The 18,697-nt window shown below is 36.5% G+C and overlaps 1 protein-coding gene across 1 annotated transcript in view; it reads left to right on the forward strand.

Annotated features, from left to right (window-relative positions):
* The first annotated feature begins 278 nt into the window (after window positions 1-278).
* Window positions 279-18,697, forward strand: part of UACA (uveal autoantigen with coiled-coil domains and ankyrin repeats) — a 41,561-nt gene continuing 23,142 nt past the window's right edge. The window contains exons 1-8 of the mRNA XM_068962710.1: window positions 279-317; window positions 2,492-2,625; window positions 7,448-7,536; window positions 9,211-9,275; window positions 10,089-10,146; window positions 16,239-16,309; window positions 16,411-16,517; window positions 18,057-18,238. Coding sequence (XP_068818811.1) covers window positions 279-317; window positions 2,492-2,625; window positions 7,448-7,536; window positions 9,211-9,275; window positions 10,089-10,146; window positions 16,239-16,309; window positions 16,411-16,517; window positions 18,057-18,238 — 745 coding nt within the window. The remainder of the gene's footprint in view (window positions 318-2,491; window positions 2,626-7,447; window positions 7,537-9,210; window positions 9,276-10,088; window positions 10,147-16,238; window positions 16,310-16,410; window positions 16,518-18,056; window positions 18,239-18,697) is intronic.

An 18,697-nucleotide genomic window follows, 5' to 3' on the forward strand; every position in this document is an offset into this window, starting at 1 on the left:
ATTTGGGGCTGCTCTTAATCAAGTGCTGCCGCTGCGAGGAAGATAATTTTCAAGCGCTATGAAGGCGGAGAAGGATTCCGAAGACATATCCGAAGAAAATATCCTTAGAGATCCAAGCTAAGTGTAGTGCAGCAGGAAGACTGCAGAACAGGAAGAGTTCTAAGAAGGACTGAGTCACTAGTTAGGAGTTTCTCTGAGGGCTCGGTTTGTGAGCCACAGTGATTTGTAACTTAATGCGAACTAATTTGCTGTTAGCAACAAGAAACTAAATCCTGTCTATGATGAGCTGTTGGTTTTCTTGTGCTCCTAAGAACAGAGTAGGTATCCCTATAGTCAGTGAAACAAGAGAGTCTTGGCCAGGCTTTCTGAACTGTATTCTTTTAAAATGTACTACTTTTTTAAAAAATTTGGTTTCTTTCTGTTCTCTCTGGTTTATTTAATTAGCAGACTGGGGCTAGTGATCGAAAACAAAAGTGCTTGTTTCTTTTTCTGGATTTAAAAAGCTCATAATAGAATTTTAGTAATTGAGCAGTATTTCTGTTAACTGACAGTGGACCAAAGTGCTTGGTAGAGAAGAACTGAAAATCACAGGATTAATACCAGACTTTAATCTCATTTAGTTATCTTTTAAAGAGCCTTACTTTGGGATTTTGCAATTGTTCTAGTGTTTTAAATAGCTCCTTTCTCCACCAGCTAGTTTACTTGGAAATAAAATTGAGATTGTTCTAACTGCAAGGGTAAACTAATCAATTTAGAGCAAGTGTTTGTGTGCTAAACGTGACTTAATCTCTTAGGCATTTGAAAACACAAAGCCTACATCTACTACCACTCCCTAAATTAGAGCCAGTACACTGATTGTTTTGTTTTAAAGCTAAAGAAAGGGGAAGCTGAAAATGTTGTTTAGACTGAGGCAGTAAGTAGGGCTCATAGGACTCATATCATAGTTGACAGTTTGAACTTTTCAAGTTAGAAGGAAGTAGTTCATCTCCAAATATGACTGCAGACAACAATTCTGAAGTCTGTGTAGATACTTGAACCAGATTCCATTGAAATGTTACATTTCATTGGTGGGTTAAAATTTTAATATATCTGTCTTTTTTCATATTCAGTTTTTATATTTTTCACTTCAAGTATTTAATGAATACATTACTTATTTAGCTAGAAAATTGGTTACTTTTTTTGTTTTGTTTTAGAGGAGAGTAGATACAAAATAATCCTATTGATCAAACATTTAGAGGATATGCTTTATATGAAGTGATTCATTTTTTTCCTCCAGAGATTTGTTATTGTATTTGTGGACATAGGAATTACTTTGTAAGTTAAGTGAAAGATATGTACATTATTTTTTGTTCTAAAAATGATATTGAACTTAGCAAAGAAGAATTTAGCAATAAGTTTACTGTATAGAATTTTAAAAGGCTAAAACCTTACTTGTTTAAATAATGTATATTTTAGTTTTGAGTAATACATTTCTACTTACTAAGAAAAGGTTAAAGTTATTGGCTTCAGAATATCTAATATCTTGAATGTATTTTCTCCAATTAAAACTTGATAACCTTGATATAATTGAAATGTATATCTTTTGATATGTTTTTCTATTTAAAAAAGTGCCTTTAATGTTCCTTTGAAATACATATGCACTGTTTTGTTGAAATCAAACATCTTTTTTTTTATAAAAAGCAGTACATGTTGAATGTAAAGAAGCAAGAAAATGAAAGTCATCTCTGATCCTATAATTTTAGGATTTTTAAGTAGTTAATATTTTTAGAGTTTTTAAAAAAGTTTTTCTATGTAGATGTTTCTTTTTATTCTAATACATAAGCATAATGGATTGCTTTTTTAATTGCATGTATGTGTGTACAATTTGCTTCTATAATTATATTTCCAGTAGTACCTTTTAAGCAAGTGATGCTGGGGGGAGAAGGGTGGGTGTTCTTAAATGTGTACAGAATTCCACTGCCACTAAAGGTCTTGGGCAATAGGTAACCAGAGCCAATTTCAAAAGCATGACTTACAGAATAGGACAACAAGTACACTGCTTTGGGAAGTCATGAGAAGTCAGAATTGGGCTTGGCCTCTTAAGTCATTTAATATCCCTGGAGCCTTGATTTTTCTCATCTGTTAAATGGAGATGATAAATCTAGTTTACTAGGGTTGTTCCAGTAATTTATACCTGGCACATGGTAGGTATTCAACAGTTAATTCCTTTCCTTTCTTTGCTCCGAAGGCAAAGAAAACAGGGCAGAAAACACGAGAAATCCCCTTTTTCTCAAATATATAATATATAAAATATTTCTTGTATATTGTGTGTTTTGGAAAGGCTCTTTTCATCAGGTTAGAATAGCGAGGAGAAAGGAATTGGAGATACATTTGACAGCTGAATGATGTATTAGACAGTACTGTTTTCCCTTCTCTTGTTTCCCCTTCTTTGGAGAGCCTTACTAATATAGTATATAGTATGCTATGTTTACTCTTTTTTCCTTTATTGTAGCAAGCAGCAGATTGGAACAAATACGATGACCGATTGATGAAAGCAGCAGAAAGGGGAGATGTAGAGAAAGTGACCTCAATTCTTGCTAAAAAGGGAGTAAATCCAGGCAAGCTAGATGTAGAAGGCAGATCTGCGTGAGTATTACTGGTGGTAATTCTCTCAAGAGTACACCCTTGGCATACAAATGAAATCTGTGAATTATGGTTATCAACATGTAATTTTAAAAGTCTTTATCAAAACCCACACACTAAAATCTTTCAGACATGACTTTCATCAATTTGAACTAATAATTGTCCTCAATAGGAAAGATTTTCAAAGTGAGACAGAGATTACTACCCAGTGGTCTAGTTGTTTGGGCCCTATGGCAAATCCCAGCCTGGGTTATTTGGTACAATTTTGTTTATAAGCTTTTTTTTTTAATACTCCTTATCATGTTTGATCTTCACAGTGGCCCTCTGAAAGAAGCAGGAAGAAGTTTACAGAGGCTATATAACTTGGTGTCTAGTCTCATTAAAAGTCACAGTCTGGAATATAAACCCAAGTTTTCTATTTTGGAAGAGTTCTATACATTACATTACCTCTCCCCCTTAACCCCAATCCATTTTTGTATTGGGGTAACTAATTTAAATGAAGATGTCTAGGACAATAGAGAGGCAGAATAACTAGTGTGACTTAGGGAGATACAGGCAGTGATCCCGCCCTTTTGTTTTGTGTTACTGAAGGCTGCTGGTTTGTCTATATGCTTATAAACCAGGTATCTTTTCTCCTGCCTCTTCCTAGTCTTCATCATTTTCTTTCATGTTGACGATAGGGAGCAGCTGGGTTAAAGGGTAGATCTAGATTCTGTTTAGTTCAGTTCAGTCGCTCAGTCGTGTCCGACTCTCTGCGACCCCATGAATCGCAGCACGCCAGGCCTCCCTGTCCATCACCATCTCCCAGAGTTCACTCAAACTCATATCCATTGAGTCGGTGATGCCATCCAGCCATCTCGTCCTCTGTCGTCCCCTTCTCCTCCTGCCCTCAATCCCTCCCAGCATCAGAGTCTTTTCCAATGAGTCAACTCTTCTCATGAGGTGGCCAAAGTACTGGAGCTTCAGCTTCAGCATCATTCCCTCCAAAGAAATCCCAGGGTTGATCTCCTTCAGAATGGACTGGTTGGATCTCCTTGCAGTCCAAGGGACTCTCAAGAGTCTTCTCCAACACCACAGTTCAAAAGCATCAATTCTTCGGTGCTCAGCTTTCTTCATAGTCCAACTCTCACATCCATACGTGACCACTGGAAAAACCATAGCCTTGACTAGATGGACCTTTACTATCCTCTATAAATACAGCAATTCAAACCTTATCTGGGAAACCTTCCAAAGTTAGAGGTGAAAAGTCTCATTTCCTTAAATACCTCTCTGCCTTATACTTGCATGAGTTTTTTTTAGAATACTAGAAATCAGATACTAAATATAGAAGTGAATATTAGGAAGTGAATAGTTAATGTTTGATGTAGGTCACTACCTTAGAATGCTTAGATACATAAATATAGCAGAGCGTGACTTTAAGTTGTTTATAAGAGCATTGAAGTTTAAGAAGTCCCAATTTTTTGTACTGTTTCAGTTTTGTAAAGTAGGCAAGTTGATGGCTACAGAAACTAGTTATTTTGAGTCCTGCTTCTACTTTTGCTAAATTATAAGCCATTTATAGGGCTCACAGTATAAATAATAAAAATTTAATATCAAAACTGTTGTTTATTTTTTCCCCAAGTGCCATGATGTTAAAAGTTCAAAGGATCTTGTTTGTGATGAAAATCTTCAGTGAAACCTTATTTCTTCAGTTTTGTCTGCCCATGCTTTGAATGTTTTGAATGAATGGTTACTTGAGATTTTGTTCTGACTTTTTTGATCTAAGGTTCAATTTTGAGGGAAATTACTTATATTAATAGAATTATGCAAATCTGGTATAATATGATGAACTGTGAACTTTAGTTTATGATGTACTGTGAACTTTAGTTTATGACAGATTTGAGTAGTATAAGTTTTTGAGGTATTCACTATAGAATTAGAATTCTTTTTAGGATTCATAGCATAAAATATTTTCCTTTCGTTATTCACACACAAAGTGTTTCTAATTAAAGCATTTTATATTTAGTCAAGTACAGGACATACTACAAATATATTTTCTATAGTTATAAAAATAGTTTAATTTGGAATGATTTTTTTTTTTTGGTTTTTAATTTTTGAAATTTAAGGCAAAATTAACATGTCCTTCTTGATCTCTGAAGTGAAAGTATAAGTCACTCCGTCATGTCTGACTCTTTGCAACCCCATGGACTGCAGCCCTCGAGGCTCATCTGTCCGTGGGATTCTCCAGGCAAGAACATGCGAGTGGGTAGCCAATCTCTTCTCTAGGGGATCTTTCTGACTCAGGGATAAAACCCAGTCTCCTGCATTGCAGACAGATTCTTTACTGTCTGAGCCATCAGCAAAGCCCCTCTTGATCTTTATACAGTTTCAAAAATGAAATATTTGAGGCCTTGGATAGTCATTACAAGAATATATTTTATTCCTGGTTACCTGTTTCCCAGGGATGTAGTCTGTTGCCAATACAAAATGGGGCAGGTTCACCTAGAATCCCTATTGCCCCTTGGAGAGCTGTGAGTTCCAGTTCCTGACTCGCCTTCCCCTCAGGCTGCCAAAAGGACTGTTCAACCTCTCAGTTTTTTTCTCTCTAAATAGCAAATGCTCCTAGAGAAAAAGTAGCTCAATATTCCAGGTTCACCTCTCTGGGCCTCTGTGCTTCCCTGCATACTGTCTTAGTAATTTTTCACTATCATGTTAGCTCACTGATACCTTCAGGCAGATTTCTTATTTTGTATGCTTTTCTGGTTGTCTTCAAACAACCAGAGGTGGGGACTGTCCAAATTACCTGGATCTCCTATTGTAGTAGTAATACTTGTCTTGTTTTTAAAAAGAAAAAGTTGATTTTTTAATTGAAAAAGCATATTTCTATAAAGCAGTTTTCCAGGTTTCCTTTGCAACTCTGCATACAGTGTAGTGATTGGTATATCTTCTTTCTGAAGCACATCTACTGTCTATAGCACACCCATATTAATAATGCATTGTAGATTTGCTTCGATTTCTGCCCTCGTAGTGCATCATCGATATAATGCTAAGTTATTTTGGAGAAGAGAAGTCTTTCAGATTTTGTGAGCTAAGAAGTGAAAACAGGTAGACAAAGAATGAGATCTCCAAAGTTGTTTGAAGATGGAAAACCTTTGCATGAAGGAAATTACCATCCCTGAAAAAGTTCTCAGTGCACTGCATAATAGAATTCCCTGCTTCAGTGCTGCAGAAAGAATCAATACCCTCAGCCCTACAGCAGTTCAGTTCTACTTTAAGGAGAACTTGTCTGACTTTTAGGAGCAGTACATTCTTTTTATCAGAAGTATCTCTCTCTCATTCAAACTGCACACAAACCTGATTTACTTTACTTAGTGCTCGGTCTCTAGTTTGCATTTATATTCATCATAATGCGAATGGAGGCATAATCGAATATCTGAAAGTGAATTTGCAAGGTAGCTCTACATTTTGTTTCTGAGCATTCAGTTATTCAAATATTTGAGGGTCTATCATCTGTCTGGTGGGCTTCCCAAGTGGCTCAGTGGTAGAGAACCCACCTGCCAATGCAGAAGACATGGGTTTGATCCCTTGGTCAGAAAGATCGCCTAGAGAAGAAAATGGCAACCTACTCCAGTATTCTTGCCTGGTAAATCCCATGGATAGAGGAGCCTGGTGGGCCACGGTCCATGGGGTCGCAAAAGAGTCTGACACGACTTAGTGACTGAAAAACAACACCACATCTGTCTGGTACTTTAATTGGTTCTGGGAATATAATAGGAAGCAGAACAGCCAAGAATCCCTGCTTTCTTAGAGGAGATTAATAGACCATAAAGAAAATAAAATTTGAATTTATATGTATTAGAAAATGCATAGTTACATTTAAAATAATGAAGGCAGGGATGAGGGAGCTAGGAGTACTAAGGTTTTAGGGCGTGGGAAAATGTAAAATTTTTAAGTGGTATGTTGAGGGAAGACCCCTGCTGCGGGGTATGCTGCCGAGTGTGTCTACATCCAGGCATCTTGCTGAGCCTTCATCTCCTGGCATCTTCACAGTGGTTACTGTGCTTGTTTATGGCCTGAGTTCAACGTCCTTTGCCAACAAGTCCTACTATGTTTACGTACAGTATCAGTTCTTAATGCACACAAAGTATTTCTATGTTCATTAAGAAAAGTATTAGATGATCAAAGAAACACTGGGATATTTATCCTGTATCTTGAATACTTGATGACTTAAAGTTATGTTTTTAAGTAGGCTTTACTTGCCTTATTAGAAAACGCGCCCAATTCTGCCTGTTTGTGTGAAATTTCAACCACTCACACAGATCTCTTGAGTGAAAGGAGGAATTATGTGGTAGTACTTGGGGGAAAGAAGATGATGCCAGACTTTTGTGGCTTTCAAGTATAGCTTAGCTGGTTTTGAAAACTTTTCTATGCCAGCTTTAATATGATAATTCTAAAGAGATGGATAAGTGTTTTGATCTCTCTTTGGCCTTAGCATTCTGTGGTATCTTCATTTGTTTTGGCAGTTTCCGTATATTTGATATTAAGTAAAATAATCTGATGGAAAATTTTCAGTGCATTTAAGGTCTAAACACCAGTGCCTCTGTTATTGAAAAGATAAACTATAGGGGTAGTGATATAAATATGGATTAAAATGAGTTTTTCAGTAATGTGAGATACGTTTCTTTTTTTCTTGTATTAAAAATGTAAGTGTTTAGTGTAGCCTTTAAAATGCACGTGTGTACATGTGTGTATATAGGAGTATTGAATATAAGATGGCTGAATGTAACATTTTTAAAGTTGACCTTGGGTAGTTTCCATGGCATAACAAAATTTTCTTTTTGTTTAGCTTTCATGTTGTGGCCTCAAAGGGAAATCTTGAGTGTTTGAATGCCATCCTCATACATGGAGTTGATATTACAACCAGTGACACCGCAGGTATGTTTGCCTCCATAGTACAGAGAAGACAAGCATTGTCCACTGATAATGCTCTCAGTCAGACTTAAATGTGATTTACAGAGAGAAGGCCGTAACTTTGTTTCTAATTAGTTGAGGTATTGTGGGGGAGAGGGCAGTGTAGCAGAAAGCATGACTGAACAGATTAGCAGCTGGAGACCTGAGGTCTAGGGCTTGTCTTGGTAGTGTTATAGGATTCTAAAATCTCAGACTTGGAAGAATCTATAGGGGCCATTTAATTTATACTTATGTACTATTCATGGCTCAGTGGTAAAGAATCCGCCTGCAATGCCAGGAGCCGTAGGAGATGTGGGTCCGATTCCTGGGTCGGGAAGATCCCCTGGAGGAGGGCATGGCAGCTAACTCCAGTTTTCTTGCCTGGAGGATTCTGTGGACAGAGGAGCCTGGTGGGGCTGCAGTCCATGGGGTCACAAAGAGTCATGCATGACTGAAGCGACTTAGCACACATGTGTGTACTATTCAGTATATACATTCGTGCTGTCCTGAGGTCATTTGGCCTTTGGTTAGACTTGTTGGGGAACTAATTGCCTCATAACAGCATCACCAATAGTGGTCATAACAAGAATAGATGATGCTTTTTTAAACATGATAATAGATGACGCTATTCTGCTAAGCACTTCACATGTACTAACTCATTTTATCCTCACATCCAGCCAGTGAGTCTGCAACGCACTGAGTTGTTAAGTGATGTGCCAGGGTCCTTCCGTGTATGAGTCATAGTCAGAGTCTGTGTTCTTAACCGTCAGGCCTCATGAGGAGACCTGGTCTGTTTGGCTAGCTATATTTATAAAAAATTATTTCTTCTAGACCGGCCTCCTGCCTAAACTTAGTCATACCTATGTCTGTCTTTTAAAATATTATAGCATAAATTTGTTTGCATATCACAGGGTAGATTTGAAGTATTTGAATATAACTATCACTTTTCTTTAGTGAATGTTTTAATTTTCCATTCACAATCACTGGAACTTACACTTTGTTACTCAGTGAAATATGGGAGTTGACCTAGAGCAGAGAGTTTCCTTAACAGCTTTAATGTTCTATCCTGTGACTTCATGTGTGGACAAATAAATGCATTACTGTTAACAGCATTCTGTTTGGAAATGGAAGGCAAGGAGGGAGAGAAAGAGAGACATCACAGATGAGTTAGTGAGGTAAATCTTTACCTAAAGGTATATCAAATTCTTAATTGAAGACCACACTTTATTTACTTGCCACCTTTAAATGAACAAAAAACTGTTTATTACACACACACACACACACACACACACACACACATATACACACACGTGTGTGTGTTTTCCATTGATGCAGAATATTCATTTTTAGAAATTTTGGACTAACTGTACCTTTTCAGAACTCATAAAACTTTATATGTGTATCGTGCTGATTCCAACTCCGACATATGTCTTTCTTGTTTTTGTCTGTGTTCTTTCTGCTTTGGATGTTTTGCCTAGTGACCAATCTGAGTGATTTTTGCCCTCCTTCCTTCAGTGCAAATAAAGCTCAAACTTAAAGCATGCCTATAAATGAAGTCGTCTGTCAGCTGATTTTGGAAAAATCAATCACATTTTTAAGGGGAATTCACATGTGAAGAAAATAACCCTTATCATCTATTTAAAATTATCTCTTTTCTAGGAAGGAATGCTCTTCACCTGGCTGCAAAGTATGGGCACGCACTGTGTCTACAAAAACTTCTACAGGTAGTAAAAGTGGTTAATACTTTGAATTTATTACTTTGACTGCAAATAGTAGATGTATTTTCAATGCATTTTTGAGACTTGAGATCAAAGAAAATAGTAGGCTAGCTTTGACTGTTAGCTTATGTAATCGTTTTTCCATCGTTTGTGAAAGAATGTGAACAATAAAGAGCAAAAACTCTGAGGGAAGTGAATTGCATAACTCAGTGTATTAAAAATAAACAACAAAGACCTGACCTTCCTGTTGACATTAGCTAGAGATTGGAAATTTCTGTGGTCTGGTATATGACTTGAGATGAAGTGGCACAGTGTAGAATCTATATGTTTCTATATAAACACCAATAAGTCAGACTGTATAATAGCGTCATTAGTTAAGCTTGTAATCAGGCAACTACAAAGTTCTATGAGCTAGTGGGCTAGATTAAGTTTTTAGTTGAAGAGTCTAGTCACACGTTTCCTTGAACATGTTTGCTACTGAGTTTCACAGCAGAGCTCATTTGTTTTTTTCTGATTCAATTGTTCAAGTTTTAACCGTTAACAGAAAAAAAACCCAAAAACCAAAACAATAGCCGTTTCTATATTCCATGCTATTGTAATGTACCATATGTTTTCCTGTTTGCTGGAACACTGTTAAATTTATAGTATAATGTTATTGTATTTGTCACATGTCAAAATATTTATGACTTGTCTAGTACTCTTTAGAGTTTTTGATAAATGCAGTATTTTTAAGATGAAATAACAGCTGTTCATTTGAATCACTGTATTTAATTTGAAAATAAAACTTCCTTACATGACTAAATTTCTGTGTTTTAACAGTACAATTGTCCCACTGAACATGTAGACCTGCAGGGAAGAACCGCACTTCATGATGCAGGTAAGCAAAGATTTCAGTTGGATATAAATTTGTGTTAAGTCTTTGTTCAGTTGAACATAAAATCTTTGTTAAATGGCTGGGCATTTAAATTGACTTCAGAGTTTAACATACATATGTTTTTGTAATCCATGGAGAAACAAAATGTTATGAATTTTTTATTTACTCAAGTTTGAAATTGGGTAGATTGTACAGCTTAAAAAGATTCATTCAGACCGTATTTACGGGCCAAGATGCTAGATACTGAGAGTCCAAAGGTGAATAAATCATAACCTTGTTCTCAAGGAGCTGTAAATACTGTGTGTATGCTTGGGGATTGGTAGGAGAAATGGAAGAAGGAAGACTTTTTCTTAAAAACTGTATTCGCCTCATTAACATGTCTGTACCTCATTTTCCTCATCTGCTGAATGAAGTTAATAATACTACTGCCTTGTGTGTTTGGTCACTCAGTCCTGTCTGACCCTTTGTGACCCCATGGACTGTAGCTCACCAGGCTCCTCTGTCTATGGGGATTCTCCAGGCAAGAATACTGGAGTGGCTTACCAAGCCCTCCTCCAGGGTATCTTCCCAACCCAGGGATTGAACCCAGGTCTCCCGCATTGCAGGCGGATTCTTTACCATCTGAGCCACCAGGGAAGCCCAGTAGTGGTTATAACTGAATCATAAATAGTGCCTGGCATGTAGTAACTTCTCAATTAGTGGTGGTGGTGCTTGTTTTGGTTTAGAGGTATCAGTGCTGAATTTGATATCATTGTAATGTGCTCTATTTTAAAAGAGATTTATATTAGTAATTTCAAAGATTTTATTAATATCAAAGTTTATCTGCATTATTCTTTAGGTGTCTTAAAGAAAATGATTTTAAAAAGTTAAATATTTAAGGAGTTTTGGAATGTAAGATAGTCTGACCCCTGGTTGGACTCTTCTAAGACTGAAATTCCTAGTTAAATAGAAGTTCAAAGAAAAGGAAAAAAAAAGAACCACACTGTTTCCTTTCATGTATATGGAATAATGTGGTAGTTAGAGTGGTCCCTTGAAAAATGTATTATACTTCAGATTTCCTTCAAACTTTTATAACTTGATTTTCTTCCTTTAAAAAAAATGTACATTTATGATAGTTTAATCTCTTACACAGTGCATTTTTTAAAATTGTGAGAGTACTATTATTTGCAAAGCATTTTTACATACATTATCATTTGAGCCTCACAATGACCCCTGTGAGTTTCTGTAGTTTTTAATTTTTATGATAATTTTATATATTTTGTATATTGCTACTTGTATAAAAATAATTAAGTAATTAAAAAAACATAAGCCTAGATTCATATGTAATATACTTATCAAGCTTGTGTAGTTATGGAATCACCAAACAGATTTATTTAAATTTGACACCATAAAAAAAATACAATTCAGTTCTGTAGCACTAATTTATTGCACTTGGTAGAAATATTAAAATGATTTTGCTGCTTAATGAAGTATGAATTTGTGTCATGTGGTATTTTTCTTCTCCTACCACCTTTTCATAGTTATTTTTTAATCCATCCAACCTTATTAATAATCATGTTTTTAAAATCATTAAAAAATTTTTATTATGGAAAATTTCAAACATAATGTTTAACTATCATATTAAAATACCTTATACTGTTCATCCAGTTTGGACAGTTGTGATCATGTGGCCAATCTTGATTCATTTATACCACCACCCATTATTCTACTCTCCTGGCATATTTTAAATCAAATCCCAAACATCATATAATTCTATCCATAAACAATTCAGTTTTTATCTCTGAAAGATAATGATTCTATTTTGTAACCTAAATGTAATATCATTATCACAGTGTGTTTGAAAATAGTTTCAGTATCATCTACTCAATGTTCAGCTTTCCCCAGTCATTTTTACTTTTTTAAATACCTGAGGTATAATTATTATACAGGAATTTATATAATTATATAATATAATATATTATATATTATTAACGATATGATACTGTACAATTTAAAATACATTAAGAGGACAGAATATTTTGATAAATATTCTCACCAAAAAAAAAAAAACCCCAAAACCACATACAAACAAAACAACACAAAGAAATTTGTGGAAGTGATCCATATGTTTAGTATCTTGATTGTGGTGATGGTATTACAAGTGTGCTTTAGTCCAAACTCATAAAAATGTATACATTACGTGTGTATAATTTTTTGTATATTATAGATTTTATTATCCTTGTCTTTAAAACTGGTACAACTTAACCAATTGAAATCTAAATATTTATTCATTAGGTATACTGATGAAGTTAGAATGAAGACAGAGTTGATGTAATAAAAGAACTTAAGTACCAGCTGCTTATTAAAAAAGTGTTGAGTGGTATATATGGCTTGAGGTCATTCATGCACTGAATTCTTTCCATCTTGTTGCTCCACTTTCCCCTGGTATCTTTCTCAGCTACGTCATTGCAGCTGGGTTGTAGTCATATCCATGTTCCCGCTAGCAGCAAAGGGAAGGAGAACTGGGGGAGCAAATGCCCACGATCTAAGGCCCAGATTTGGAAGTGGTAAATAGCTCTTTATTCATAATCCATCAACAAGAGAAAAGTCAGTTGGTGGCCTGCTAAGGAGGCCCAGAAATGTAATCTCCAGATAACTAGTCACAGCCCAGCTGCTCCACTGCAGAAGAAGGGGAGAACAGATTGGTACCAGTCGCCACAGTCCAGCCTTCTGGCCTTCCAAATATTCCCTCAGCCACTACTTCCCACACATAGAACCTTTGCCCCCTCCCCAGGGAGAGGATACATAACCAGTCCAGTTGCTGAGGCCACCTCAAAGTTGGGCTTCTGGGTGCTGTACTCTTGTTTGGCTCTGAAATGGCTCTTGATGGTTCAACAATTTATAAAATCAAAGAAAAGAAATCTACTCTTCATAATATATAGTGATGAAACAAGAACAGGATAAATAAACTAAAGTCTCTGTTTCAGAAAAGGGAGAACTAGGAAATACACAGCAATCACTGATCAGTAGCAGGTATCAAATGCTGCTGAGCAAAACTTGCAGAGGCTTTCAGCTGAGGTCTTGGAGTAATTTCTTGGTTAACTGCTCCATGTGCCCCCCCGGTTCTGTTTCCTGTGAGAAATCCCTTTCATTGTCATCTGTGGGCCCTAGCGCTGCCATCTCAGAGGTTCTTACTTGTCTGTTATCCTCTAAGACACAGATAAATTGGATGCTGGAAGGTATGCCTTCTATATAGGCAGCTTAAGTGCAGGAAGAGTTACTGGTTTAGCTGCCTGGGCTTTCGGATTTGGGGATAGTATATTCATTCCCTCAAAACCTTGGTAGGTTTCTCGCTTGTTTGTTGCCAGCCACTTTCATATACCAGAAATCATTTATTTTCTGGACATAAAAATGTTAACCCTCCTTTATTTCTTGTCTTTATTTCTAGAGTCATAATTCTCTACCTCATTTTATTTTTTTGGCTAAAATTTAGAAAATCTATTTTTTTATAAAATGTTCCATATAGTGTAGAACATTAGGTTAATTTACAAGGTTTTAAAAAATTGTTATTGGAGTATAGTTGATTTACAGTGCACAAGTGTACAGCGAAGTGAATCAGTTATGCATATTGCCACTCTTTTTTTTCTTCAGACTTTTTTCCTATATAGTCCACTGCAGAGTATGGAGTAGAGTTCCCTGTGCTATAGAGTAGGTTCTTATGAGTTATCTATTTTGTATAGAGTGGTGTGTGTATGTTAATTCCAATCTCAATTTATCCCTCTCCTCCATCCCCTGGTAACCGTAAATTTGTCCTCTATGTCTGTGACTCTACTTCTGTTTTGAAAATACGTTCATTTGTTCTCTACTTCATTTTAATACTGATATCTCAAAGTCATCTGAAATAATAGTGTTGTATTAGGAATCCCACTCTAGTACTCTTGCCTGGAAAATCCCATGGGCAGAGGAGCCTGGTAGGCTGCAGTCCATGGGGTCGCTAAGAGTTGGACACGACTGAGCGACTTCACTTTCACTTCTCACTTCCATGCATTGGAGAAGGAAATGGGAACCCACTCCAGTATTCTAGCCTGGAGAATCCCAGGGACGGGGGAGCCTGGTGGGCTGCCGTCTCTGGGGTCGCACAGAGTCGGACACGACTGAAGCGACTTAGCAGCAGCATTAGGAATATAGTATTCTCAATTCGATCTTTATTCCAGGACTGGACCTTTTTTTTTTTTCCCCTTTCTTTATTTTCCTTATTGCACAGTCTTTGAGAAAAGTTGTGACCAGCAATAATTTTAGATTGGTGTTTGGTATAGAGAAATAATTGGCTTCCTATACCTGTGAGGTCCCAAATACGTAGGCACTCTGTTTGCTTCCAACAGTGTGCATAACTAATTCTTGCTTAACCTCATCACTTTCTTAAAATACCTTACTAAAAGCAGTAAGCAGCTGTCAATATGTACTAAAATTTTGGCTCTTTTCTGTTGCTTTGCCTAGAAAGGTTCCACAGTCACATGGTGTACCTTTTAAATTAGAACACATGATGAATCTAACAAATGTTTTGCTACAGCATGAGAAAAATCAGGTTCCTAGGCTGAAATACATTTTACTGACAACCTAGTATCCATCCAGTAAACCGGTTCCATGTAATTTAGTTATCTGTTTAGTTATTAGCAGCACCTGACTCCCAATAGCAATTTTTGTCTTGATTAGGGATAAGATTCTACCGCTGTGACAAAATAACATTGGCTTTAAAAAAAAACATAGTTTCTTTCATGTCACAGCCCTGATGATCAGATTGGCTTATTCCTCTGCTCCATATGGTCCTGCGGGGACGCAGATTACTTCCATTTTGCAGTTCTGCCATTGCCTGGGGTGTTGTCCTCTTCTTTAAGGCTGAAGCTGACAACAGGTATCTGTTTTCCTGCTAACAGGAAAGAGAAAGATTATGGAGGAATGTATAACCACATTTTGTAGCCCTAGCCTCAGAAGGTAGCGCACATCCCTCCAGTCAGACTCAACTGGCATGATCTAGCTTTTGTAGTCTTGCCTGCATGCAAAGGAGACTGGGGCCTATGGGCTAGGTGAACCACCCTGTGACTGGCACAGTTATTACCACGGAAGAACGGTGAACAGCCAACATTCTCCATCACAGCACCTTTAATACTGACTTTACTTATGCAATATGGTATAGCTCTCAAATGTTTTATCCATTACATTTGTTCATTATTATTTGGACCCGAATGGTTGTTCATTTCATAATTCTGGAATTAATGTATTTGATTTCAGTTTTATCTTTTTTTAAAAGGTTGATGGTATATTTTATATAAAAGATTGCTGGATTAAAGACATCAGAAATGAAAAATTTACTTGATTTTTTTAAATGTATGTTTGGTTTTACTTTATTGAATTTTACGAAAAAAAAAAAAAGAACATTGACTTAGTTGTTTTTATACAGATAATCTAGTATCAACTCATAAAAATTTATAAAAACTCATGGGAAGTATCAACACATTTTATGAATTTGACCATTTTTTCCTGATACAAAAATGAACTCTAGTGTCAATCAGAGAAGAAGCATGATGTGACTTTGTAATATAATTTTGAGCAAAATGACCCTGCTTTTTGCATAATTAAGATCAGACATTGCAGTTTCTGCTCTGAAAAGGGCATGTGAACTGTATGAGTCATACTTTATTAACTTTAGCTCTTCTATTTAAAAAAAAAGAAAGGATATGATTCTTTAAAAAAAAAATCTCAGCTAATGCTTCAAGGGTCCAGTCAGGTATAGCCATATTTTAAAATATACTCTAAATAGAAAATTTAAGTTAGATTTGCATTGTCAGTGTTTACCCTTAGAACAGCAGTATATTCTTATCTTCTATAAGAATGACAGTATTCCTTGGTTCTAATAAATTAGACAAAACTTACAAAATGATCTTGTTGGATCCGTTTTCAGATAGAAAAATCGATACTTCTAGTGCTAAACTGAGAGTGGAGGATGTAAAGCTTGGGATTTTAGGGACTGAAGAATTTAGGCCTTATATGGGTCTTGTAAAACACCAGGTGTCAGCAGCAGATGTTCACCATTTATCATTTTCCTTTGTTCCTCACAGCTATGGCAGACTGTCCTTCTAGCATACAGCTGCTCTGCGACCATGGGGCCTCGGTGAATGCCAAAGATGTAGTGAGTCACTTTATGTTATTGTCATTTCAACTCATGGGTTCTAACTTTCACATTTTGGGAGATCTGTTGTCTTAATGCTGTCTTATTTTTTTGTTCCTTAGGATGGGCGGACACCGCTTGTTCTGGCTACTCAGATGTGTAGGCCAACAATATGTCAACTGCTGATAGATAGAGGGGCGGATATTAATTCCAGAGACAAACAAAACAGGTAATTCTTTTATTAAGGTTCCCTAGACACGAGCTGGATGCCCAGTGATCCTGAAGCTCTGCTGTTGTGACCTGGCCTTTCCACTCCCTGTGGTTCTCCCTTCCTTGGAATTAGCATTCACTACTTATTTTTCTTCAGAATTGGCTGAAGAAGAGGGGAGGGGGGAAATAGGGGATGATGAGAGGGTGAACTCAAAAAATATGCCGTGACTGTGGCCTGTGTTTGAGTCAAAGAACTGAAGAAAGAGGAATTATATCCTAGTTATTTTTAACTTTTAAAATAACCTTTAGTGAAATGGGCTCAAATAAGGAAGAAGAATAAAAAGGTACATCTACAATCTACTTCTTCATTAGTGAATCTTTTGAGAAAAGGAGTTCTCGGCTGTGCTGGAGATGGACATGTTTCAGTGTAGGTTCTTTCAAGGTGTTTTCTCTCCTTTCTACCTGGGCGCAATGCCACCTCTATCTCTGAAACTGAGTTCATTTCTGTACCCCAGCACAGATTCCATTCATTTACTTCTGCATCTGTATTTGATGTTTTAATTGATGTGCACTAACAATTTCTGTCTGTATTTCTCCCTGTCTTCTTTTCTGGGTTTAGTGTATCATGCTACTTGCTATATTGTAATTCTGATGTTTATAGTCACAGAGTTTCTGACAGCAAAGTATCCAAAATCTGCCCATTTCTCCAGGGGAAGCATTATAATAGTTTATGACAAGGTTCTGAGATTTTTATAGATGATTACTAGTAAAATTGTTGGTTTCCTTTCAGTTAATCTTATTCTTTTAAACATGTATTCTATTGTTTGTAGTCCACTGGAAGTAGATAAGTATAATAGTCTTTGGATGTCAGATTTTATAGCTCTGATCGTTTTTACTGTTCAGGCATCCCAAAGGAGGAAATTCTTAAGCAGTTAAATCATTAGTGTGATTTTTAAGAAAGTGACTTTTTTATACTACTTTGTTTTTATGATACTATAATCTGGCTCCAAGCATGATTAATAAAATTTGATATAAGAATAAATTTCAGGTCAGAGAGGCGTGATCTGGCTGATCCATGTATATAATGTCTTATTTAATAGATCTTATGTTTTTCCAAGTACGTTTGTCTCTTTTTCATTGCTGTGTTGTGCTTAGTCATGTCCGACTCTATGTGACCTGATGGACTGTAGCCCGCCAAGCTCCTCTGTTCATGGAATTCTCCAGGCAAGAACATTGGAGTGGGCAGCCATTCCCTTCACAGGGGATCAGGAAGATCCCCAGGGATTGAACCTGGGTCTGCTGCATTGCAGGAGGATTCTTTACCATCTGAGCCACTGTAAACTAGAGGAAGCCCTGCAAACTAAGACACAAGCACATGTTTTTATAAATGCAATGAAGTTAAAATATAAAATAAAAATATGAAGTCAAATCTGTGTGTGTAACAATATAGCTTTTTAAAGTCATATCTGTTCTTTAAGAACGGGGCCTCTGAAAGAGATTTCTGAAATATTTTTTGGATCCTTCTTATGGTCTTTTATTCTTCCGTCTTCGCTTGTAGGACTGCTCTCATGCTAGGATGCGAGTATGGTTGCAAAGATGCAGTAGAAGTCTTAATCAAAAATGGCGCTGACGTAACCTTGCTGGATGCCCTTGGCCATGATAGTTCTTACTATGCAAGAATTGGTGACAATCTGGACATTCTAACCTTATTGAAGACGGCAGCGGAAAATTCCAACAAAGGTACCAGCAGTTTTCTGTCGTTAGAAAAGTGCTAGTTAATAAAGCGTGCTAATAAAGAACAGCTTTTTAAGATTTACATGGTAGAGCTACAGTATTGTAAGGGGCAAAACACTCCTTACTTGAAGCAGTACTGTTTCATCTCCCTCTCTGCCCCAGCTGTGCGGGTTCACATTATAGTCACTCATTTTGGGGCAGTGTGTGTTACCTTTACTGTCTAGCTTATCCAGTCAACCCTACTCTACTGTGGAGTAATTTAAGAACTGAACAGAAAGACCCAAATAAAGGGCTTTACTATACATATTTTTTGATGAGGGGTGAGGGATTTCAGGTCTTATACTTAAAAAGTCTTAAAGAATCATTGTTTAAACGTGTATGTAAAATATTCAATCAAGATTTATTGAATACTTGTGTCAAGTACATTTCTATGCTTATTAAAGAGAAATTGGAAAGTACAGAAAA

The sequence above is a fragment of the Capricornis sumatraensis genome, chromosome 2 (genome assembly GCF_032405125.1).
Source record: "Capricornis sumatraensis isolate serow.1 chromosome 2, serow.2, whole genome shotgun sequence".
Lineage (NCBI taxonomy): Eukaryota > Metazoa > Chordata > Mammalia > Artiodactyla > Bovidae > Capricornis > Capricornis sumatraensis.